This window comes from Haliotis asinina, chromosome 8 (genome assembly GCF_037392515.1).
Source record: "Haliotis asinina isolate JCU_RB_2024 chromosome 8, JCU_Hal_asi_v2, whole genome shotgun sequence".
NCBI classification, from domain to species: domain Eukaryota; kingdom Metazoa; phylum Mollusca; class Gastropoda; order Lepetellida; family Haliotidae; genus Haliotis; species Haliotis asinina.
Genome location: NC_090287.1, coordinates 42345916 through 42367293, shown reverse-complemented (window position 1 = coordinate 42367293; position 21378 = coordinate 42345916). Strand labels below are relative to the sequence as shown.

Below are 21378 nucleotides of genomic sequence, written 5' to 3'. Positions count from 1 at the left end.
TGAAATCAGTGCGGTGATGCATTCTCGAAACATCCATTATTATTGTATCAACATTGATTCAATCCCATATATCTCCCAATTTCGACATTCGTACATTGAAAGTACAGTTCTACTTTTATTGAAGAGTATAGAATTTTGAGACTGCTGTTATCAGAACCATAACATAAACTAGTGGGCAAAAGAATGTGAACACTCCTGTTAATGATCGATATAATCAAAGCAAAACATACAATGTTTTTAACTTACAGTACATTTAATGAAGCCAGCATTTGGGACAATACATCAACAGAGTCTGTGAGAAACTAACACAAGAAGAAAACGTGTCATGCAATGGACAGAGGGGTAGGAAAAGCATAGTTCAACAAGTTCAAGTTTCCACGTAATACGACCAGTCGTGTACGTTGGTTCCCACAAATTCCTCTACACACCATCACGCCGCCTGCTTCAAAGGGATGCACTTCCTGGACACAGTCTTTCTCCCCTGCGACGGTATAATCGCACCCGGCCCTCTTCATACATGGTGAATCGACTTTCGTCTGTAAAAACCGCTCGCTGCCAATTTCGTACCAGCCAAGGACGTACAGTCCTTGTCCACCGTACCTACGACGACGATGTTTCTGTGTCAATGCCATTCCACGCAGAGGACGTCAAACTCTGATGACTGCTGAAGGCAGACGTCGTACCACGGTACTTCTACTTATGACATGTCCAAGAGCCGTTTCCGTTGTTGTAATGACCCGATTGCGCGAACGAAGAGTACAGATGGCGGTCTTCCTGATGGGACGTCCCACATATGGTCTGCCTCATCGTGGCCTGTTTTGGGTGTTGCCGGTCTGCCTGTATTGTTGGAGCATCATCATGATGATGATGATACCACGCAGTGTTTGCAATACTGTAATTTGCCAGTTGGTCATCAGGGCCTGCTGCCGCCAGCAGGCTGAATAAAATCTGCAGGCCCATTTTGTTTAAATCAAACCAATAAAATCAAAACAGACTTCACTGTGCACAGTTTCACGCCATTTCTACACAACCATTGGTAAAGACTATGGCACATTGTGAATTTTTTATTTGTTAAAGGCTGGAGGTGATTCCTCCATGCTAATAAAGTATAAAAATATGGGAAATATTCAACAATTTACTGAAGTCCACAAGGGCCAGTAAATATTTGAAGCTGCCGGGGCGATACAATAACGACCGGTGCTGGGCATCCGGGCTGGCGATTATTTCGAACGCTGGAAAGTACGTGTACAGTTAGAGTCATTGCAGTATGGCTGTTGTTAGCGACAATCTGCCTCATACCTATGATCCTTTCACACTCTTGCGCTGTTATCCGTGGCATAATTTCGGTGGTTTTCTGTCATCTAAGATGTATGGGAAACGATTCGCTGCATTCTTTTACCAATTCTCGCCAAGCATTTTACAAAATATTCGCGATGCACGTTTTGCCATTATTTGCAAATTCAGGTACTTCTGCACAACAAGCATGCTGCGTTTGGGCGCGTGATCGGTCAGAGTGTTGGCGAACCGGGTCGGCCTAAAAGGAACAACTTGGAAAGGATTCACATTCTCTTGCCCGTGAGTTTATATGTTCAGTGACTTATATTGAAGAAACTGGTATTGGCTCGTACAATTAGTTTTACTCACTGTCGAACACTTACGTTCCCAGTATATCGCAATACGTATCGCAGTACAGCTACCTAAATCTTCATATATTGCAAGAGAATTTATTTGCACATGTGAACTTTGTAAATGTTCATGCACTTGACCACACATTCATATTCTTGTCAAGTGATTCTGGGAAAGTGGCATTTACTTAAAATATACTGAGGTTGAATGGATATCATCAGAATCTAGAATCTCTTTCGGAACTAGAAAAAGGCGGAGTGTAGAGTGTTGCTTATAAACTTGGGTGTTTACTAGTCACAACAAGCTAACTCTGTTTGCTGAAGTAAGCGGAGGATACAAGAATTGCTTTCCCTTTTTCAATTAGAATCACTGAAAAGGAAAAGTTCTTGACAACTTAGTTTACATTTTTGTTTGGTTTAGTTTATTCGGGTTTTTTTTTTTTTTTGTTTGGTAGGGGTGGGGGAGTTTGGCATAAAAAAACAACATACAGAAATTGCAAACATTTACAAGTACTAAGCACTGCAATTATTTTTGTATATTTTTGAAAATATTTTTTCTGGTTGGCTACATTGAATAATAATAAATAATTAAACAAGAACAACTGAAAAGGCACAGGAATTAAAATTACAAACGTACCAGTAGCAACCTGAAAACTCCCGTGTGTCTTTTCGACTCAGAAAACAAACACGTCAGGAATAACATAGAGTTGTCTCCCTTCAAATAATTTATATTATGGCTGAGCCATCTCGTAGTATGGAAGAGAGACCCTGTACGCTTTTACAGTTGCCGGAACACATCATACAGAATGTGCTGTCATATCTCACTTACCATGAAATAAGTGAAGCTCGTCGGGTATGTGTAGTGTGTTTTCACAGTGTGAACAGAGTAAGAAGGATCGTGGTCTTTTTAGACCTTCTGTTTTCGCTCACAATGCAGGCAACCTTGGCATACTTGTATGATGTTACAAATTTCTGTTTTTGTGAGTGGAAAAATGTACTTAAGATCATGGGGCAAACTTCATAAAAGAATACTGAGTAACAACACTCTAACACTAGGATAAAGGTACGTGGGAAGGATTACAATAGTCTTGAAAGGGTTGTAAATAATACCTTGAAAACATCGAGTATAAAAGAAGCCTTTATCTTGAATAGCACTATAACACAGTTAGGAGGGTTCATTGATGGTATGGGTGCTACAGATAGTTATATATGCCATAGGAAAAGTTCTGTATTCAATGATGTTCCATAGACCAATTCAGAGTATTAACCATCATTATGTTTCCTTGCTTCCAAACATGGTGGATTTTCTTCAATGTGTAGATCTCTACTGTTATACAATATAAAATATCAAGGATATTCTATGACATACATACAGTTTAGGTATGAGGCAAACCTGAATGGGCTTTCAAATAGGGATGCATCTCCCATTTAGGGTAGAGGTTGCTTTCATTTTACTGATTTTTGCAATAGTACATACATGTATATAGTATATAAACCTTAGGTACATATCTGGAGTACCAGCGCAGGCAACTACTCCACCCCTCCATACCAGTATACACAAAATCAAACATGCAGAACAAAAAACTGTTAGGTAGCTGTGGGACTGTAGGAACATTATCATGATTGCTTCAGGTTGTGTGATAGCATGTGTGATTGCGTCAGGTGTGTAATGATGTATTTAGGATTGCTTTAGGTGTGTAGTGACAGATGTGGGATTGTTTCAGGTGTGATGACAGATATGGGATTATTTCAGGTGTGATGACAGATTTGGGATTGCTTTTGGGTGTATAATGACGGATATGGGATTGTTTCAGGTGTGTGTTGACGGATATGGGATTGCTTTAGTTGTGATGCATAAAAGGCGACTATGCTTGTCGTAAGAGGCAACTAGCGGGATCGGGTGGTCAGGCTCGCTGACTTGGTTGACACATGTCATCGGTTCCCAATTGTGCAGATCGATGCTCATGTTGTTGATCACTGGATTGGCTGGCCCAGTGATCAGTTACAGACCGCTGCCATACAGCTGGAATATTGCTGAGTGTGGCGTAAAACTAAACTCATGCACTCACAGATGTGGGATTGCTTTAGGTGTGTGATGACAAATGTGATATTGCTTCAGGTGTGTGATGATGGATGTAGGATTGCTTCAGATGTGTGATGACAGATGTGGCATTGCTTCAGGTGTGTGAGGACAGATTTGGGATTGCTTCAGATGGATGATAACGGATGTGATATTGCTTCAGGTGTGTGATGACAGATGTTGGATTGCTTCAGGTGTGCCAGTACTTCAACCGCTGCTGCCAGGAATTACTTACACAGGGCTTTAACTACATTGACAAGTTTCACGCACAGATACAGAAGGAGGTGAAGTCCAAGTTGCCACGCCGGGAGTCAGAGCGACGAAACCATGAACTGTCCCGCCATGTGGACATCCTCTCGGCAGTGGAGACCAGGTTGTCGCTGCTCTCCATGACCTACTCCAAGTACATAGACCATGGTCTCTGTTGCTTCATCCCAGGCAAGGTAGGTAGGACTGGGCATGGTCTCTGTTGCTTCATCCCAGGCAAAGTAGGCAGCACTGGGCATGGTCTCTGTTGCTTCATACCAGGCAAGGTAGGTAGGACTGGGCGTGGTCTCTGTTGCTTCATCCCAGGCAAAGTAGGCAGCACTAGGCATGGTCTCTGTTGCTTCATCCCAGGCAAAGTAGGTAGCACTGGGCATGTTCTCTCTTGCTTCATTCCAGGCAAGGTAGGGCATGGTCTCTGTTGATTCATCCTAGGCAATGTATGTAGGCCTGGGCGTGGTCATATCTGTTTCTGCTCCAGGGTACCCCCTGCCCACAAGATGTCTAAATCTGATAGTGATCCATATGCTTATGGCATTGATCCTAGATGATATTTCCCTAGAACAGGTTGAGATGCAGCTTCACTGCATCATCTGATTAGTGAAGATGGTTTTCTCCAGTATATAGCTTCATCCAGCAGGTTCCAGCAATGCCGACTGCAGCCCCTTTTACTGCCTGTTGGTGAAGCATAGCAAAGTTTTGTAGAAGGATATGAAATAAATCAACATGAATTTAGATATTTTGGGAATTAGTACTCTGATGTCACCCATCTTTCCACCATCTTGAACAAATGTTGTATTTTGGATTACACTTTCTCAGTAAACCAACTTATGAACAATATCAAGGCTGAAAATAAGTATTTAAATTGATCAAGGACAGATAACTCTTGATTGGTAATCAAGGATGGGAGGTTCCTCGGAGGAAGAGGCATGTTTCAGCCTCTGCATTGTGTAAGGTATTCTTTTACAATCAGTGCCTAAGTTTATGTATTTTGGAGTTTGAGAATTATGTGACATTCTTTTTGAGTTCGTAGGAAGTGCAGTAATTTGCAAACCATCATCTGTTATTATAGTACCAGGAAGTCATTCACTTTTAACATTAGAACATGTGATATAATTATAGATGGCTGTTTAATTTTGGGTCATTTGAACGTTAAAACTAGAATTGTAAGGTATAAAAGCTATTATGGGGATATTGTTTCAGTTGTATGATGACTGCCTGCTACATGGCATCCATGCTTTTCTAGGTGTAGAATCTCATTTTAGGGTTTAAATGGGGATTTAATGTAAATCTGTTTATGGCATGGTTTGAAACTCGCAAACATTCACACTGGACCACTGGGCTGGTTAGATGTAGAACTTACCAGCCCTGACCAAAACTTACCTGCTTGCAAATAGTTTAGGTTTGACAAGCAAAGTACTTTATCATCCAATTTTTTTACGAGCAAATTAGTAATGATTTATTTTCTTGAAATATGATGAATATCTTCATACACATGTTTAACATGTAACCTGACCGTTGAGCAGGTGAATTTGAGAATCTGGCAGCCCATGTTGAAAATAAGCCATCCCGGCTGGTCGAGCAAGCAGGTATTTTGAATGCTGCTTACATGTATACAGATGTATCTCTTGTAACATGATTTTTATGGGATAACCTAGCTGTGCATGTTGCCACCAGGTTTTGGATGAGCTGTTCACACTGCTGAAGAAGTTGCAGGAGAAGAAGTCACAGCCTCCCAGAGCTCATGAGTTCCTACAGGAGCTCCGTGACATTTCCTCCATGGCTATGGAACACTTTGAAGAACACATCATCCCAGCACTCAAACACCAGCTGCCTGCAGGCTCTCTGTCACTTGCCCTGCCAGATCCCTTCTCTCCAGACCAAGGTAGACAAACACTTGTCTTGTCATGGATAATATTCAATGATTATCAATCTGTTCCTGGAGAAGGTTAAACAATAAAAACTGGTAGGATTCAAGTCAGGCTGATACCTTGATAATGTTACAGTTTTTATGAAATCTGTGGGTTTTTTCCTGAACCTAGATGACAGGGCATCACCAGGATGAAGTCTCTTTTATCATGGTCACAGTCCTTGTGAATGCACCTCACACAAAACAACAATGTCTAACTGGTTTTTGTGATTGTGAAGAATGTCATCATGTAATATATATAGTCTGACTGTTTGAAACGGAGTCATGTTCTGAGGTGGATAGAATGGAAAATAACACATAACACCAAAGTGACTAGACAGGGTAGAGCAACCACACACTACAACATCACACAAAAATCATGCAACACAACACCAATCAGCAGTGATGTACTTAAACTGTGACTGCTGGAATAATAAATCCACACTTGTGATACTTATGTTATTAATATTTGGACTTACCATGAACCCATGACCAGTTGGATCACAACAGCAGTAATGTCAAGGAAGGTCATTTTTACGTTTATGTCCCTGATAATATCTGATCATGTTGCTTTCTGTGCAGGCTCCTCGTCTTCCATGGTACACTTCTCAACGCCCATGCGTATGCCGTCGTTGCGACAGGAGCTCCTCCGTCTACAGCATCAGATGCGTGTGCAAAGTGGTAGTGTGCAGTCATACAAGAAGGAGCTGACAGAACAGAAGAACAAGATGGTAGAGCAGAGGAAGATTAACATGGAGCAGGAGAAGAAACTACAGGAACAGGATCGCAAACTGCAGGAACAGACTCGAATCATATCTGAGCAGAACATCCGCATTGATAGACTTGAGACCTCCATCAGTGACCTGGACAACAGACTTGCCATGGTGTACAACCTACAAGTAAGTGGTGACACTGCAGGCAGTGCTGACATGGACAGCAATGTGAAGAGTGAACAGCCTGATGGTCCCACACACAGAATCAACAGGAGAAAGTGTAGGAAGTCAGACCAGCAGGTACAGATGACTACAATCAAAACCCGCCAGAAGAGGAAGCAAGTGTGTGAACTTGGTGAAGAGGACTGTGGAAGAGGCAAAGTCAAAAGCCTGAAGAGAAAGAAATATTGACAACTGTGATAAAGTGGGAAGGAAGTGAAAGGAGGGAAACAAGTAACCATGCTCTGTTACACAATACATACAGGTTGACCTGTTTTATTAAACTTGCAACCAGTAAACAAGCAAAATCTGATTTTAAGAAGTTATTTCAAACAGTCGTTTCAAGAAACATGAAAATCGTGTCCTTAGTAGACAGTGATGTGAAGATGTCATGGAGCTGTAACCCAGTGCATATATTGTTTCATCTTGAGTTGAGAGTGTGTCTTGTCACTGTTACTGCCTATTTTAGCATATGAGGTGTTAGTGTATAGGCAGAGATGGCACTTCACATGCCAAGTGTGGGTTTCACATGCAGAGTGTGAGTTTCATGGGCCAAGTGTGGGCTTTACAGGCCAGTGTAGTCTCCAGGGGTTGAGTGTGAGCTTCACGGGCTGAGTGTGGGCTTCACGGGCCACCTTATGCGAAAAAAGTAATCCCATACATAACTAAGTGTAGTATCAAAAGTCTTGAGTCACCAAACATTCTGTCATGATGTAGTTGTCAGGGAGACACCTACTCATGTCTGTTTCATGATTTTGACTAAGAATTGATAAAGACTAAATGGAACGTGATCGAAGTGTCCGTTACTTTATGACAAATCTGTTATTAATACTGTAAGATTAAAGATCAGACAAGGTTCTTCTTTGCTGCATGATGACTTTCATAGACATTGTCTTCTATGTAGTTCTCATCATCCATTACTATCAGAGTTGTAACTGCTGAAACAGTGAAAGAAGATGAATTCAACCCCGAGATTGTATGCATGGACCATGATTCGGTGACTGTCAGTGATTCGAAGCCAGTAACTCTGTTGCATAGCACATCTTATAGTTGTCAGTCCTTCATGTGCTTTTCATCACATTTCATTTTTTGGTGTTTGGATGATATACGCTATGAAATGTTTCATGGAGAAAATATTCTTAAATGTGAAAAACTGTTTCCATTTGTGTAGTTGTCCTCAAAATGTGGTCATCAAAGCCTTATTGAAATACTAACAATTTGGTCACTTTTACACGTAAAGGTATATTGCCACACACCTCACTGTCACAGCTGATGCAGCCTATCATTGGAATTATGCAAAACAGTATATAGAGCAAAGTGTGAAGTAAGGCACATCCAACTATCTGAGACAGTCTAGATTTCTGATGGATGGTCTAAATGTACATCTAGCCAGCAGTATGGTTTGGTCAACATTTGGTCAAAACATGTTCCATACATCTGAGTTAAAAGTGAGTTATTGTCTACTCTGCTAAAATCCATTTTGGGCAAGTAACATTTGGAAGTGACTACCCCTTATGCCTGGCTGGGGTTTGGGCTTATTTCATACACTGATCACACCAAAAGGCTTACATAAGTCCCATCTGTTCACATTTCAACATAAGCACATGTGTGTACAAACATAAGAAATGTCCAATCACAGCTTACAAGCATGGTTGTGTTACCACAGCAGAATAAAGCAAGCAGAGTTGAGGCAGCTTTGTCAGTTATTGCTTTGAGAACAGTTTACACACCCTTTTCATATGATACAGACAGTTTAAAAGAGTGTAACAGTCCCCTCTAGACATGTGATGCAACTTGTGTAACATACAATGACAATCTTCCCCCCAAGGTCAGATCATGGGCAGTTGAATTTTATGGAGAGGCTGAATGTTTGAATAGACTTCCTTTCCAAGGTTTACTTTTCCTTTTGTGGTTTGCAGGACATGTATGTATCCTGTAGTTATGCGTGTTAATTATAGTTAGAAGGGCCAGGAATTTTATAGATGTTTGTTTGCTTTGTTGGTGAAGCATGCTAGCTACCCAGAGTGGTCATGGCTTTGTGTGTGGGATCACACGATGCCTGCCTGCTTGCAGGGAGTGAGTCATACACAGGTATAACAGGTACAAATCCTTTTGTCACATTTCAACATATGTTTTAGTAAAAGCATTTAAATAAAAATCAAACACTCATTTATGGAGAGTGTAGATGTTTTCACACATCTCATGGCAATTGTTTGGAAAATAACTTTAGTGTTCAGAAATGCTGAATCTTTCCATATTTTTCTTCAGGTTGAAGGGGCATTGTATTGTGAAAGTGCAATCGTTTTTGCAAATCTGGTTCAGTTGTATTTTGCAAAATAAACATGTGTAACAAATATAAACATTATTATATTCTTATTTGATTACAAACTTATGTAACGGCATAGTTACCTTTCATGTGCTGTGAGACGAGAAAGGATAAAAGTTGGTTCTGTACATAACTTTTATTATAAATAACTTTTCGCACAATCAAATATACAGTGATGTCAATGTCATTTTTTTCAACTGACCAACACCACAGTAGTAAGATAGCTGGAATATTGCTGGAAACACCCATAAAAGCCAAAGTCAGTCAACTTCCCAATACATATACTCAGCAACATGTTGCAGCCTCACAAACTAAATGTATTATTTCTACAACACAAATGACTAGAAAGAAGAAACTTCACAAATTCCATGTGAAAATATTATCATGTCCTCACTTTATTCTGCAATATCTGAACAGTGTTTTATCATTTAAAGAATAGTGTCAAAACTAGTATGTGTACTATGTACATCCTGGAAGCAGAGTATGCTCACTGGTTTTTACATTTATAATTATAGAATTTTCACATTCTGTGCATTTAATCATTCACACACACAAAAACTGTATACCACAATAAAAATCAGTGCCATCACTCAGCCTGATACTACATCAGAAGCCACCACCATTCTTCTATTGACCATTCCACCAATAGCAGTACACTGGTTGACATGGTCTGATTATTCTGTTGACACGAATGAACACAAGAGGGTTACTCAATCAAGTGCTGTAACTCATGCAATCTATTGAGAAATATTTCTAATTTTTGGTATAGACCACAGTATTCTTGGCTTCTCTGGAATACCCTACACTGTTAATAACAAATCATAATTCCAAGATGCTGTAGCAAGAATGATGGTACAGTACACAGATAACATATATGCTTGTTGTATTGTCCATCACTGTTTCACAACTCACAACTTGAAAGCAAAGGAAGCCCCACAGGAGCAGCCCTGCTCAGCTTTTGGATTGTTGATAATCCTGAATGCAGATCTTATAAGTTCCTCATGGTAGTCTACAGTAGAGCCTGACAGAAATTCCATGGAATCTTCATCCACAACAACCCGCACGCCATCTCGCTCAAACACCCTGAAACAAACATGAGCAGTAAACATCATGCACCAAACATAAATGATCACTGAATTTGTGAAGAAACAATCACCCATTCAGGATATTTATCTCAGGGGAATGGTACACTGTATACCCTGAATGTTCAGAGATATAATGATACATTCATGATGTGTCTGTCAGGGGAAAATGTGTATGGTATATCTTGTATCTTCACAAATATAATGATCCTGCTCTGGATAAAGTGTGGCAGACGCATGGATGGAACTCATTTCTATATCGCTGTGTAGGATAATAATGTATTTATGGTATGCATGTCTGAGGATAAGGTAAACAGTTATAGCGTGACATCTCAGCTTAATGTCAGAATAAAGTCAAGGATTCAAACCTACAATAGCAGTTTCATGTCATATGGACACAACACAACTTGTGGCACCTTTGACAAATGCCCACCTGGGCCACCTGGACTCCTAGAAATGTTATTAACACTTTTGTTCCTGGAAAAAAAATGTTCCCAGTAATTGGCACTAGACCATACAAGTGTCAGGTGTCCCCCTTGCCATGCTACAACACACAAGTGTCAGGTGTGCCCCTCACCATGCTACAACACATAAGTGTCAGGTGTCCCCCTCACCATGCTACAACACAATTGTCAGGCGTCCCCCTCACCATCCTACAACACACAAGTGTCAGGTGTCCTCACCATGCTACAACACACAAGTGCCAGATGTCCCCCTCACCATGCTTCAACACACAAAGCGTCAGGTGTCCCCCTCACCATGCTACAACACACAAGTGTCAGGTGTCCCCCTCGCCATGCTACAACACACAAGTGTCAGGTGTCCCCCTCACCATGCTACAACACAAGTGCCAGGCATCCGCCTCACCGTGCTACAACATGCAAGTGTCAGGTGTCCCCCTCACCATGACACAAGTGTCAGGTGTCCCCCTCACCATGCTACAACACATGAGCATCAGGAGCTTTCTTTACACTTACACTTTCTAGTTACTAAAATACACAAGTGCCAGGCATCCTCCTCACCTGTCCTCCCCTTCAACCATGTTGGAGTCCAGCTGGAATTTGTACTGGAAGCCAGAACAGCCTCCTCCTTCCACAATCACCCGCAAACATGTCGCCTCGCTCTCACTTAGCTTCTTCAGTTGCTGCACGAGGAAATTCACAACTATGACACATCACTTTAGCTTGCTGTTCTCAGTCGGCTGGTGCATTTATGTGTGAGTGAGTGCACATGTGTATGTAACAGAGAAAAACATTTCATGTTTCTATCTAGATTATTAAGAACATCTTGGGCACTTCTGGTTGACAAGTTGACTAACTTCTCTATTCTGAAATACACTCAAGAGAAAGTTTATTCATTAAATACACTACATATTACACTAGTTTGCTCGGTCACCAGACTGCTGTGTGTGTTGTACTGGTGTGATTGGTAAAAGCATAGACACTGAGATAACTGTCTGTGGTTGTACTGAGATAGCTGTGTCTGTGTTGTAATGAGCTGGTTTAGAGGTGTAACAATGGCTTACCTTAACACAGCTGTCACTGAGTTTCAGACCTTCTCCATCACTAGCTGTTTTTAGGTTAGATCCAGACACTGTTCGTGTATTCTGTTGGAAATTCTGTTGACGTCTGACTGACCAGCTGACTACTCTGAAGGGACAATTTTCATATTAGGTGAATGACCTCTCTCTTCACAAGGATTACATCCAGAATATTATATTAGTGCCCATAACATACTATGCTTACAACAATTGTGCCTAAATATTGGTATATCCTCGTTCTCACTTGGGAAACACCAACAATTAGGGACTTGTGTTGAAAACAGAGTATGACATGGGCACTCATACAATATCCTCTCTTCAGTCAGATTCTGCTCATGACTTCAAAATGCATGCTTGTTCAATACCTATGAATAATTATAGACCTTTTCTTCATCCAATTTTATGCATAATAATATACATAATAATAAATTCATATTATGTTACATATATTCTGCTGCTCATTCACATGAAAACGTAGTAAATATAGTTTGTGTGTAACAGGTTTTCTTACCCATTAAAAACTACATACATACTTATAGATTATGTGGTGAAGCTTTCTCTTGTGGAATCACTACAACCATATTAACCATAGGAACCATTTGGAGGAAATAATTCATTTCATAATCTGAAGTAACAATCAATTTTACATGTCCACAGCCACTTTTGATTGTTGGTTTGCTCAACTCCACATATTGACAAGAATATGACTTTAAATGTCAAACTCATGTTGTGCCCAAAAAGTAGGGTATGTTGATTGTTAGAGTAGGGTTAGGTTTGTTGGCAAACATATCGGGAATAAACATATCAGTGATTGGTTGGTTGTTAACACTGCACTATGCAAAATATCTTTATGGTGTGGTCTGTAAATTATGTCTGTACCAGACAATCCAGTGATCAGCAGCATGAGCACTGATCTAAGCCATCATGAACCGATGAGCCATCATGAACCCTCGACCAAAGCAGGGAGCCTGACCACTCGATCCTGTTGGCTGATTCTTACAACAAGCATGGGTTACTGAAGACCAACTCTAACCCAGACCTTCAGTGATCTTTTTGCAGTGTGGAATCACTACAGAAAATGGGTTTTGAGGAATAAAAATTACGTTTATTATAGAGGATGCAAAGATGTATTTTACTTCATCAGAAGTCACTACAGCTTTGCAAAGAAGGCTCGAAATAGTTAACTGCCACCACGACTGCTACAATAACATTCAGTCTGGTGTCACCGCTTCTATTGTTTGGTGTCTATACGTGACTATACGTGTCTGGTATTGAAATACTTGAATAGTTGATCACAAGAAAAGTTTGTTATTTCCTGTCGAACTAAAAATGCAGCAAAGAAGGATGAACTTTGGAAATATTTCGAAGTAGAACTGTTGAAGTACGGACAGAGTTACAAACTATTTGCATTAATACCTCCTCGCCACCGTAATTACTTGGGTTGAGTTTCTAATGACAGACGCCATAGTCCAAATGATGACATAACAAACTGCTCATCCACAACAGACTGCTGCTTCCGCCAAGGGAGATAACTCTTGAGGGAATGTGGTGTAAACTGGCTCCTCTTTTGACAGTGCATGAACATCTTCGCTCATTAGCAGGACACTTGAGTGTATGGACCTAAACTGACGCTACTGAATATAAAAAATCGACGGATTATGCTATTGGTTTACACATATTTTTATTTCTGAAAGTTTCTTGTCTCGTTAAATAGCAAAGGTTGCTTTTGCAAATACGCCTCTGGGCTATATAGGTTAACCACAGCTACCATATTAAATTATAGATAGTGCTGAAGATATATGTTGAACAGAAAAATGAATATATATTGACAATGATGCGTTTGAAATTCCTTTCTATATGCATATAATTAAAATTGCTCAAATATTTTGGTTTTAATCTCGCGCAACGCGTTTTGCGGGATATTTTCCCGTGCGTCCGTGCACATTTGTGTTTTCCGGAACAGGACTTCAAAACCGTTCACAATTTCTTCACCAAACTTGGCACACTGATAGTTCTGGTGGTGTACTGGTGCCTTTTAGTAGTTTTGGAATTCTGACTAAAGTATTTTATTGCGTTTCCATGGTAACAAGTTCGAGTTGACTGAATTTGGTGGGTGTGCTCTTTTCCTGACCAGAACTTCAATACTTTCCTTCCGCTTTGCCAAAACATTTGAGATCATCATAACTAATAGACACATTCATGAGTATTTTGCCATTGTTGGGGATATTGATGGCTTTATCTTCTTGTTGGCAATGAAGTCGTGAACTGTATGAAGGACGTTCATGTTTCCAGAACTACTGGAAACTGGCCATGTACTTGTTCCTGCAGTAGTCGATTGCACAGGTTAGCCGCGAACCAGGAATACGTCAAAATAACCTGAAAGAGACATTCAGAAATTCGGTAGCAGGATACGCTTTATGATATCAACGAGGCATACAGAAGTAGAAGTACGTTTTATAATATCAAATTAACTAGGCACAGAGAAATACATTGGTACAAATACGCTTTATCATATAAATGAGGTATACAGAAATACATTAGTAGAAATACGCCCTATGATATAAATGATGCATGCTGATAAACAGTAGTAGAAATACGTTTTATGATATCAACGAGGCATACAGAGGTAAAAATACGTGATATAATATCAACGAACCACAGAGAAATACCTTGGTAAAATACGCTTTATCAAATAAACGAGATATACAGAAATGCATGAGCATAAATACGCCCTATGATATAAATGATGCATCCCGATAAACAGAATAGAAAATGCACAGTTGATGTCAGCGTCAAATGATGTTATGAACGAGAAATACAGAAATAGTCTCTTTATAATGTAGCGGAAGTGAACTTTCAATTTGGATAGGATGTAATAACGTCAACAAACTTTTCAAAGGCAGACAAAGGTGTCGGTAAAATATTTGAAAGGGTTGATTTAAAACATCTAAATAACTACTTTCTTGACAACAAATTATTGTACAAATATCAGTCTGGATTTCAGCATGGCCACTCTACTGTGCATTAACTTATAGAAATTTACCACAATATATGTGCATCACTTGATAACAAAGAAAACTACTGTATGGTGTTTTGTCATCTTTCTAAAGCCTTTGATCGTGTCTGGCATAGAGGGCTATTATTGAAATTGGATATGTATAGTGTTAAAGGTGACTTACTAGCTTGGCTTGCTACTTACATAAGGAAACGCACCCAATCTGTTTTTGTGAATGGCACAATATCTCATTCGAGAACACTTCAAGCCGGAGTCCCACAGGGTTCAGTCTTGGGTCCCTTTCTTTTCACTGTGTATATGAACGATATAGCCGGTGTATTAAATTGTTCAGCTAGAATGTTTGCTGATGACACATTACTCGGTGCACCTTCCAATAACATGCAATTATTACAAATAACTATGAACGAAAACGTAAGTGATTGGGCTAAGAACTGGTTACTGAAATATAACCCTGATAAGACTGAAGCTGTATTGTTCTCAACAATAGCAAATGACAAGCTAGACAATTTACATCTTAGCGGCTGTAACATTAAAACTGCACCTTTTCATAAACATCTTGGTGTAAAATTATCTTCAGATGGAGACTGGTCTCATCACATTAATGATATTTTAAAGAAAACCTCCAAAATGATAAATTCCAAGAGAAAGTCAAAGTTTTGTTAAAAAGAACAATGCTTAATAAGATTTACACTGTTTTCATTCGTCCTCATTTTGAATATGCGTGTGAATTGTGGGATCTTTGTACAACTGAACAAACCAACTCTCTAGAACAGTTACTGTTAGAAGCATCTCGTATAGTGACAGGACTTCCAAAATATACTTCTCGTGGTCACGTGTATTTTGAAACTGGTTGGGAAACTCTTAGTGAACGTTGGAGAATTAGAAAACTGTGCTTGTTTTATAAGATTCTTCACAATATTAAACCATCTTACCTTCAGGAATTATTACCTACATATGTAGGCCAAAAATCACCTTCCAACCTCCGCAACTCTTTAAACGTCTCCCTTCCATTTACTAGATTGAATCTTCCCTCATCATCTTTTTTTTCCATCTACGATAAGAATGCGGAACAATATCCCCATAGAAGTAAGACAAATAGATTCTTTAACAGGTTTTAAATTAAAACTTCAAAGTAAAATAACTGTAGCCACATCTTTCTTTTCGTCTGGTACAAGGAAATTAAACATTCTCCACACAAAACTAAGGTACAATACAAGTCAGTTAAATTACGATTTATTCACAATTAATTTAAGACCAGAGGCTTCTTGTTCTTGTGGCTGTTCTTTTGAAAACTCATGGCATTACCTTTTAGAATGTTCTTTATATACAACGCAGCGTAAAGAATTGTTTGTAAATGTAAATACTGTCGTTAAACATCTCATACCCATTAATTTAGAGCTGTTGTTGTTTGGTCATGCTACTCTGTCACTTCATGAAAACGAATTGTTATTTGAACATGTACATAGATATATTAAGCTAACCAAAAGATTTTTGTAGTTTATTCTTGTATATATTATTGCCACAAATCCCTGTTGTCAGTGTAATAATATTGTAATTATGACATATGCATCTTCTTGGAGAGGGCTTTCCTAAGTTGGATAACTTGTGCCCAATCCATTTCATTTTCGAATAAAATATGTATAAAACAAAAAGGCAGACATCTTATGAACGCACTACCATTATCACCACCGGAGCATCCCAGTGTTCAAAGCGATCGCTCGTCACGCCGAATACCCGGCTTTCATACCCCATGTGGGTACAAAGTGAACCCCATTTCTGGTGTCCACCGCCGCGATATTGCTGGAATATTGCAACAGCGGTGTAAAACCATACTCACTGGCTCAGTTCATCACCACCCTTAAACACAAGGCATGGGATGCACGTGCACATCGCAGTAACCCCATACACGTGCGTGTCATACTTCATGTTGAAGCTTTTCAAGAAAGTCGAAAAATAACTGTAGACCATTAATTTTGAAAATCATCTTTCATCACACAGTTGTTAGTGTTGTTTCTAGGCGCTTTTGAATTTTTTGATAATCGTACAGATGCAATTTCATATACACAAATCATCTTTCAAGAGCGATTGCTGTACAAACACTTATGATCAGTGGAAGTGCAAGTAGTTATGCACTCTCAAAACGTTCATTATTATCACGGCAACATTGATTAACTCAGACATATCTCAAAATATTTGTAAATTTAAAGTGAATAAAGATAATAATGACTAGTGTATCTACCGTTACAGGCCCCGATGTATATTCCTCCTAAATTCAAATGTGGCGCTCCCGGGTCGACACTGACATAAGATGTCATGAGTCGTGCAAGATTATTCAATGCGTTAAGTGTAATATTCGATCGCACCTTAACCTGATTATCCATCATGTTCACACATCACTTTTCCCCGGGGAAGCATACCTCATGGTCATACATGTACCTGACATTGTGTGATTTATGGTATTATCACGTCCACATACCGTGGGAGGACCATCTACACGTCATGCCATATAGTGAGCAGAGGAATAGTTTTCATGCTCGGGAAATATGATTAACGTACTTCAAGGACGACTGTTTGATATTTTGATATTCAGTGGGCGTCATAGGGGATTGAGACAGGGGGAGGGAGGGTTTACAATACAGATATAGTAAGTATCACTCGCATATATACTTCTGTAAACTGTTCCTGTCTATAGCTATACAAAATTAAACCTGTTCACGGTACCTTTATGTTGCTTATCAGCATGTCTGAGACTGCTACAATCTGATTCAAACAGCAAGCCCAGCAACCCACCGATCTATCAAACAAGTCAGCCACCCCGAGCAGTGACCTTACTAACACCCACCACGAATCTCAACCCTACCAACAACCATTCCGACCCCTCCACCCCAAAACACCTACCCTGGCCCCGCCACTCCGAATGCTTCACCTCACGAACACCCACCCTGTCTCAGCCAACCAACCTGATCTGTCCACCCTCCAACACCTACCAAGAGAGACCACCCTTGAAATTGTATACTGAGTCCTCCTACATGGTATATTGTATACTGAGCCCTACATGGTATATTGTAGACTGGGGCCATGTATATCCCATCATATGTATGATAACAGACTGTAAATAACTGTCTGGACCAGACAATCTAGTGAGTACAGTCATGACACTGGGCCTCTGCAAATGGGACACGATGATATATGAAGTGTAGCCAAGCCTATATTCCGCCACAATTACCCACGTATCAACTCTTCCTATCTACGTTGGTAAGGAAGCAGGAAGCCGTGTATGGAACAGGTTTCATTCTGTATGACAGACCTCCATGCCAGCCAGTAGCCCGGGGATGGTAGATATGTGTCTCATACTTTGTCACACGTTCTCCAGGTGAACTTTACATTGTGTCTTATTCCAATATTCAACCTAGTTATAACTTATCTTATTCATACACACATCTTCTACACACGTACATGTGACGTCACAGCAGCATGTGATAAATGTAAGCTATTACCCTCATCATTATTGTTATTATCAATGGCTATGTAACTGTCATCGCATCATGATCGCAATGTCTACTATCAACACTGCCATGACGTTCCATAACATACCTACAGACTTAGTAATCCAGTTAAACAAAGATGGGCTTGAAACCACCAAACCTGTCAATCATTAGATCATTTGTAATTGTGGTTGTGACAAGAGCAATGTTTGGAATGTACAGGGAGTGATCAAACACCCAAACATATTGCAGTGACTGTCTGGAGCTGACTGGTTTGTGTAAGTTGGTCCTAAGAAGCGCATCTTAACATTTAGTTACCCCAATACCTAAGCATAAAGTGTCAGTACGCCTGTCCAAATGACCAAGTTTTCATATGACATAGCTCATGACATAACCATCTGTCAACAGTATAAGGTGAAACGGGATACATACGTATCCGAGCTGAGTGACTGTGATCGACATGTAGCTTACAGTCACAGTTCGGCATTCTTCCTCGCGACCGCGCCCGTCATTGTGTCACACCCTATCGTGTATGTATACACGTACAGACAGCGGCCACACGTTTCTTGTTTATCGGAGCGTGCCAGGAGAGAGGCCACAGACCAACAACTGGAAATGCTCAACATGGACACATTTCATCATGCAAACAGGGACAGGCAATGTTTGGGGGAATACTGGCGCACACACCCACAGCTTCACTGGCTACAAGTCAACACTCACCTAAACACATGTTTGGATATTAGGTAAACCTATAGTAGATCTCTGTATAGGGAATATTAGGTAAACCTATAGCAGATATCTGTATAGGCGATATTATGTAAACCTACTGTAGATATCTGTATAGGCGATATTATGTAAACCTACTGTAGATATCTGTGTAGGCGATATTAGGTAAACTTACAGTAGATATCTGTAAAGGAGGAGAAAAGGCTATCTGACATACATGTGTTGCTTTGAGTGAGTGAGTGAGTGAGTCGGTAGTATTTCCGACGCTGTGAGCGGTATTCCTGCTGCAGCAAGGGGTTTCAGCTTCATGTGGGAGGGACGTTCGAGGCGATGCTACATGCCTCATGCTAGTCTGTCTCACAGTCCCTGGACCACATTATTTCCCCTACTGCATAAAACTCTCTACAATGCTGAAGCCTTAAATGAAGCAAGTCTAGCTTTCCTCATGTTCAGGAAATCTGGATCTCTGGTCTCCCTGGAACTCCTTTTGTTTATTACGATCAGAGACTAAGTGTGCCAGGCGACTACCACGTCAGTGAAACCCAGCAGCACCGGCTTGGTGCTGGGAGCCCTACAAACACAAACACGGGCAACCGGGAATCGAACCACGAATGACAGGCGAAGTGCGGTTACGTAGCAATGCTCTCTCATAAGTGACGTCACTACGGGTGGTGTTACTGTCATCCATTCACACAAGTGTTAGATTAAACAATACTCAAAAAGGGTGTGAGGGCTACCAGGTTGAAAGAGGATGATCTTTGTGATATCCCTTCATCCCCTCCATACAAAAAGCAAAGCAATGTTTCACGTGGAGCGGAGTTGGTACTGTAGTGTGTGGTTTATACAGCCAGCTCATGGGATACTCAGTTAACTACAAGGGTGTCTAACAGAAGGAGAGAGCCCAGAGAAATAGTAGATGACCATATAAACAGGGCCAAATCCTACAATATACATAATATTGCTGTTCTCCTTCTTGTTACAACCTTTCGCCCCAGGACATCTGGGGGACGCCCGGACTGGGGGTGTACAGTAGTACATATATACAGATAAATAACCATAATCACTCCCTAAGATAGTGGAAACGCGTAGGAGGGAAATTCGTGCTGCGTCATTACTTTGTGGATCATGGTATCCCATTATATTATTACAGAAAATAAACTTTCATTCCATTTGATGTTGCACACGTTTTGTGTTTGTTGGATTTTTAACGCACAGTGGAGCATCATTTCGGCCGAGCGATCCGTGACAACAGAACACAAGGCGGGCAAGTATAAGCAGCGACTGCACTTACAAGCCACGTTTCGCGCCGCCTGGGTACGATGACACGCAATTCCGACCACTTCAACCATCAGTCGCCTCTTACATGTTCGTGGCCGCGTGACTCGGTAAATAAATTCATATATATATATAACCTGTGAATGACATCAGCTTAATCGTGTCAAGTAACAGCGACTGAGTTTGGTATACACGATATGTCCTCGAGTTGCGCGTCTACTGTTAATCTGAGTCGAGATGATATATCTCCATCCGCTATAACCATGAAGTTCCTATTAATGTATTCCGAATGGAATCTTTCGTGATATCATTGTCCTTTTTTAGAATCCGATGGTGCATAACACATTTTTTTTCACAAAAAATAAAGATTAAAAAACATAAATAAATAAACTTTATACATATTTATTGTATGAAAACTTTTAAGCCTCAACATTGAATTTAATTTTACTGCGTCAAGATGACGTCACTGACAATTGAAAAATATTATTGTGTACACTGTACAACACTGTATGAAACGTTATTTTTTTGTGGGAATAAATTAGCTTATACCCTAATTTCTGAGGTCATAATAAACAATATGTTATAATCTAACAGTTCTTTAACTTGTTTGTCTAATATTCTTGGTAACAATTTTGTGAAAGATCGGTCTTACAGTTATATTGCAATGTCACGAGAATGTTATTTAAGCATGTCAAGTTTATATTACAAGCATGTCGTAGTAGGACCTTACACAGAAAATGCATAGTGAATACCGAAATAATACAACCAACATTACTTCATGAGAATTTCCGGATGTCGGAATTATACGATATTGGTAAGTATAAACATACACCAAACTCTACCGGCGTGTTGTACATACGCTTGTGCAAAATAACGTAAAACAAGTTGTAAAATCATATTTACTGTGATAAATTGTTGAAAGTTCAAATGACTAGTTGAATATTGATCACCTGTAGTTTATTGTCTGTTTATTCTAAAGACTGTTCAGTCAATAACAACAACGCTACAACGGATAAAGCGAGGAATTTGTCAGATCGAAGTTTAATTTTACCTTTGCTAACTCTGTCAGAACACATGTGTTCATACATGTTTAGACGTCTGTATCTAGACCTACATTT

General features: G+C 40.0%; 2 protein-coding genes across 2 annotated transcripts; one reads left to right on the top strand and one right to left on the bottom strand.

The window, feature by feature from the left end:
* Positions 1-2329: 2329 nt before the first annotated feature.
* Positions 2330-9170, top strand: LOC137294084 (F-box only protein 28-like). The gene is made up of 4 exons (XM_067825024.1): positions 2330-2478; positions 3900-4148; positions 5647-5854; positions 6461-9170. The coding sequence occupies exons 1-4, from the start codon at positions 2359-2361 to the stop codon at positions 7000-7002; spliced, it is 1119 nt and encodes a 372-aa protein (XP_067681125.1). The 5' UTR covers positions 2330-2358; the 3' UTR covers positions 7003-9170.
* An 87-nt stretch (positions 9171-9257) lies between these two features.
* On the bottom strand, positions 9258-13303 carry LOC137294085 (iron-sulfur cluster assembly 2 homolog, mitochondrial-like). The gene is made up of 4 exons (XM_067825025.1): positions 13175-13303; positions 11744-11867; positions 11241-11362; positions 9258-10219 (listed from the first exon to the last, which is right to left on the bottom strand). The coding sequence occupies exons 1-4, from the start codon at positions 13222-13224 to the stop codon at positions 10045-10047; spliced, it is 471 nt and encodes a 156-aa protein (XP_067681126.1). The 5' UTR covers positions 13225-13303; the 3' UTR covers positions 9258-10044.
* Between the last annotated feature and the right edge of the window lie 8075 nt (positions 13304-21378).

Excerpts from the sequence above, each read along its gene's own strand:
- LOC137294084 (XM_067825024.1), top strand. The coding sequence starts at position 2,359 with ATGGCTGAGCCATCTCGTAGTATGGAAGAGAGACCCTGTACGCTTTTA. Across the intron at positions 2,479-3,899 it reads AAATAAGTGAAGCTCGTCGG|GTGTGCCAGTACTTCAACCG; the intron begins GTATGTGTAGTG and ends GGATTGCTTCAG. Across the intron at positions 5,855-6,460 it reads TCCCTTCTCTCCAGACCAAG|GCTCCTCGTCTTCCATGGTA; the intron begins GTAGACAAACAC and ends CTTTCTGTGCAG.
- LOC137294085 (XM_067825025.1), bottom strand. The coding sequence starts at position 13,224 with ATGGCGTCTGTCATTAGAAACTCAACCCAAGTAATTACGGTGGCGAGG. Across the intron at positions 11,868-13,174 it reads GTAATTACGGTGGCGAGGAG|AGTAGTCAGCTGGTCAGTCA; the intron begins GTATTAATGCAA and ends TTGTCCCTTCAG. Across the intron at positions 11,363-11,743 it reads TCAGTGACAGCTGTGTTAAG|CAACTGAAGAAGCTAAGTGA; the intron begins GTAAGCCATTGT and ends TTCCTCGTGCAG.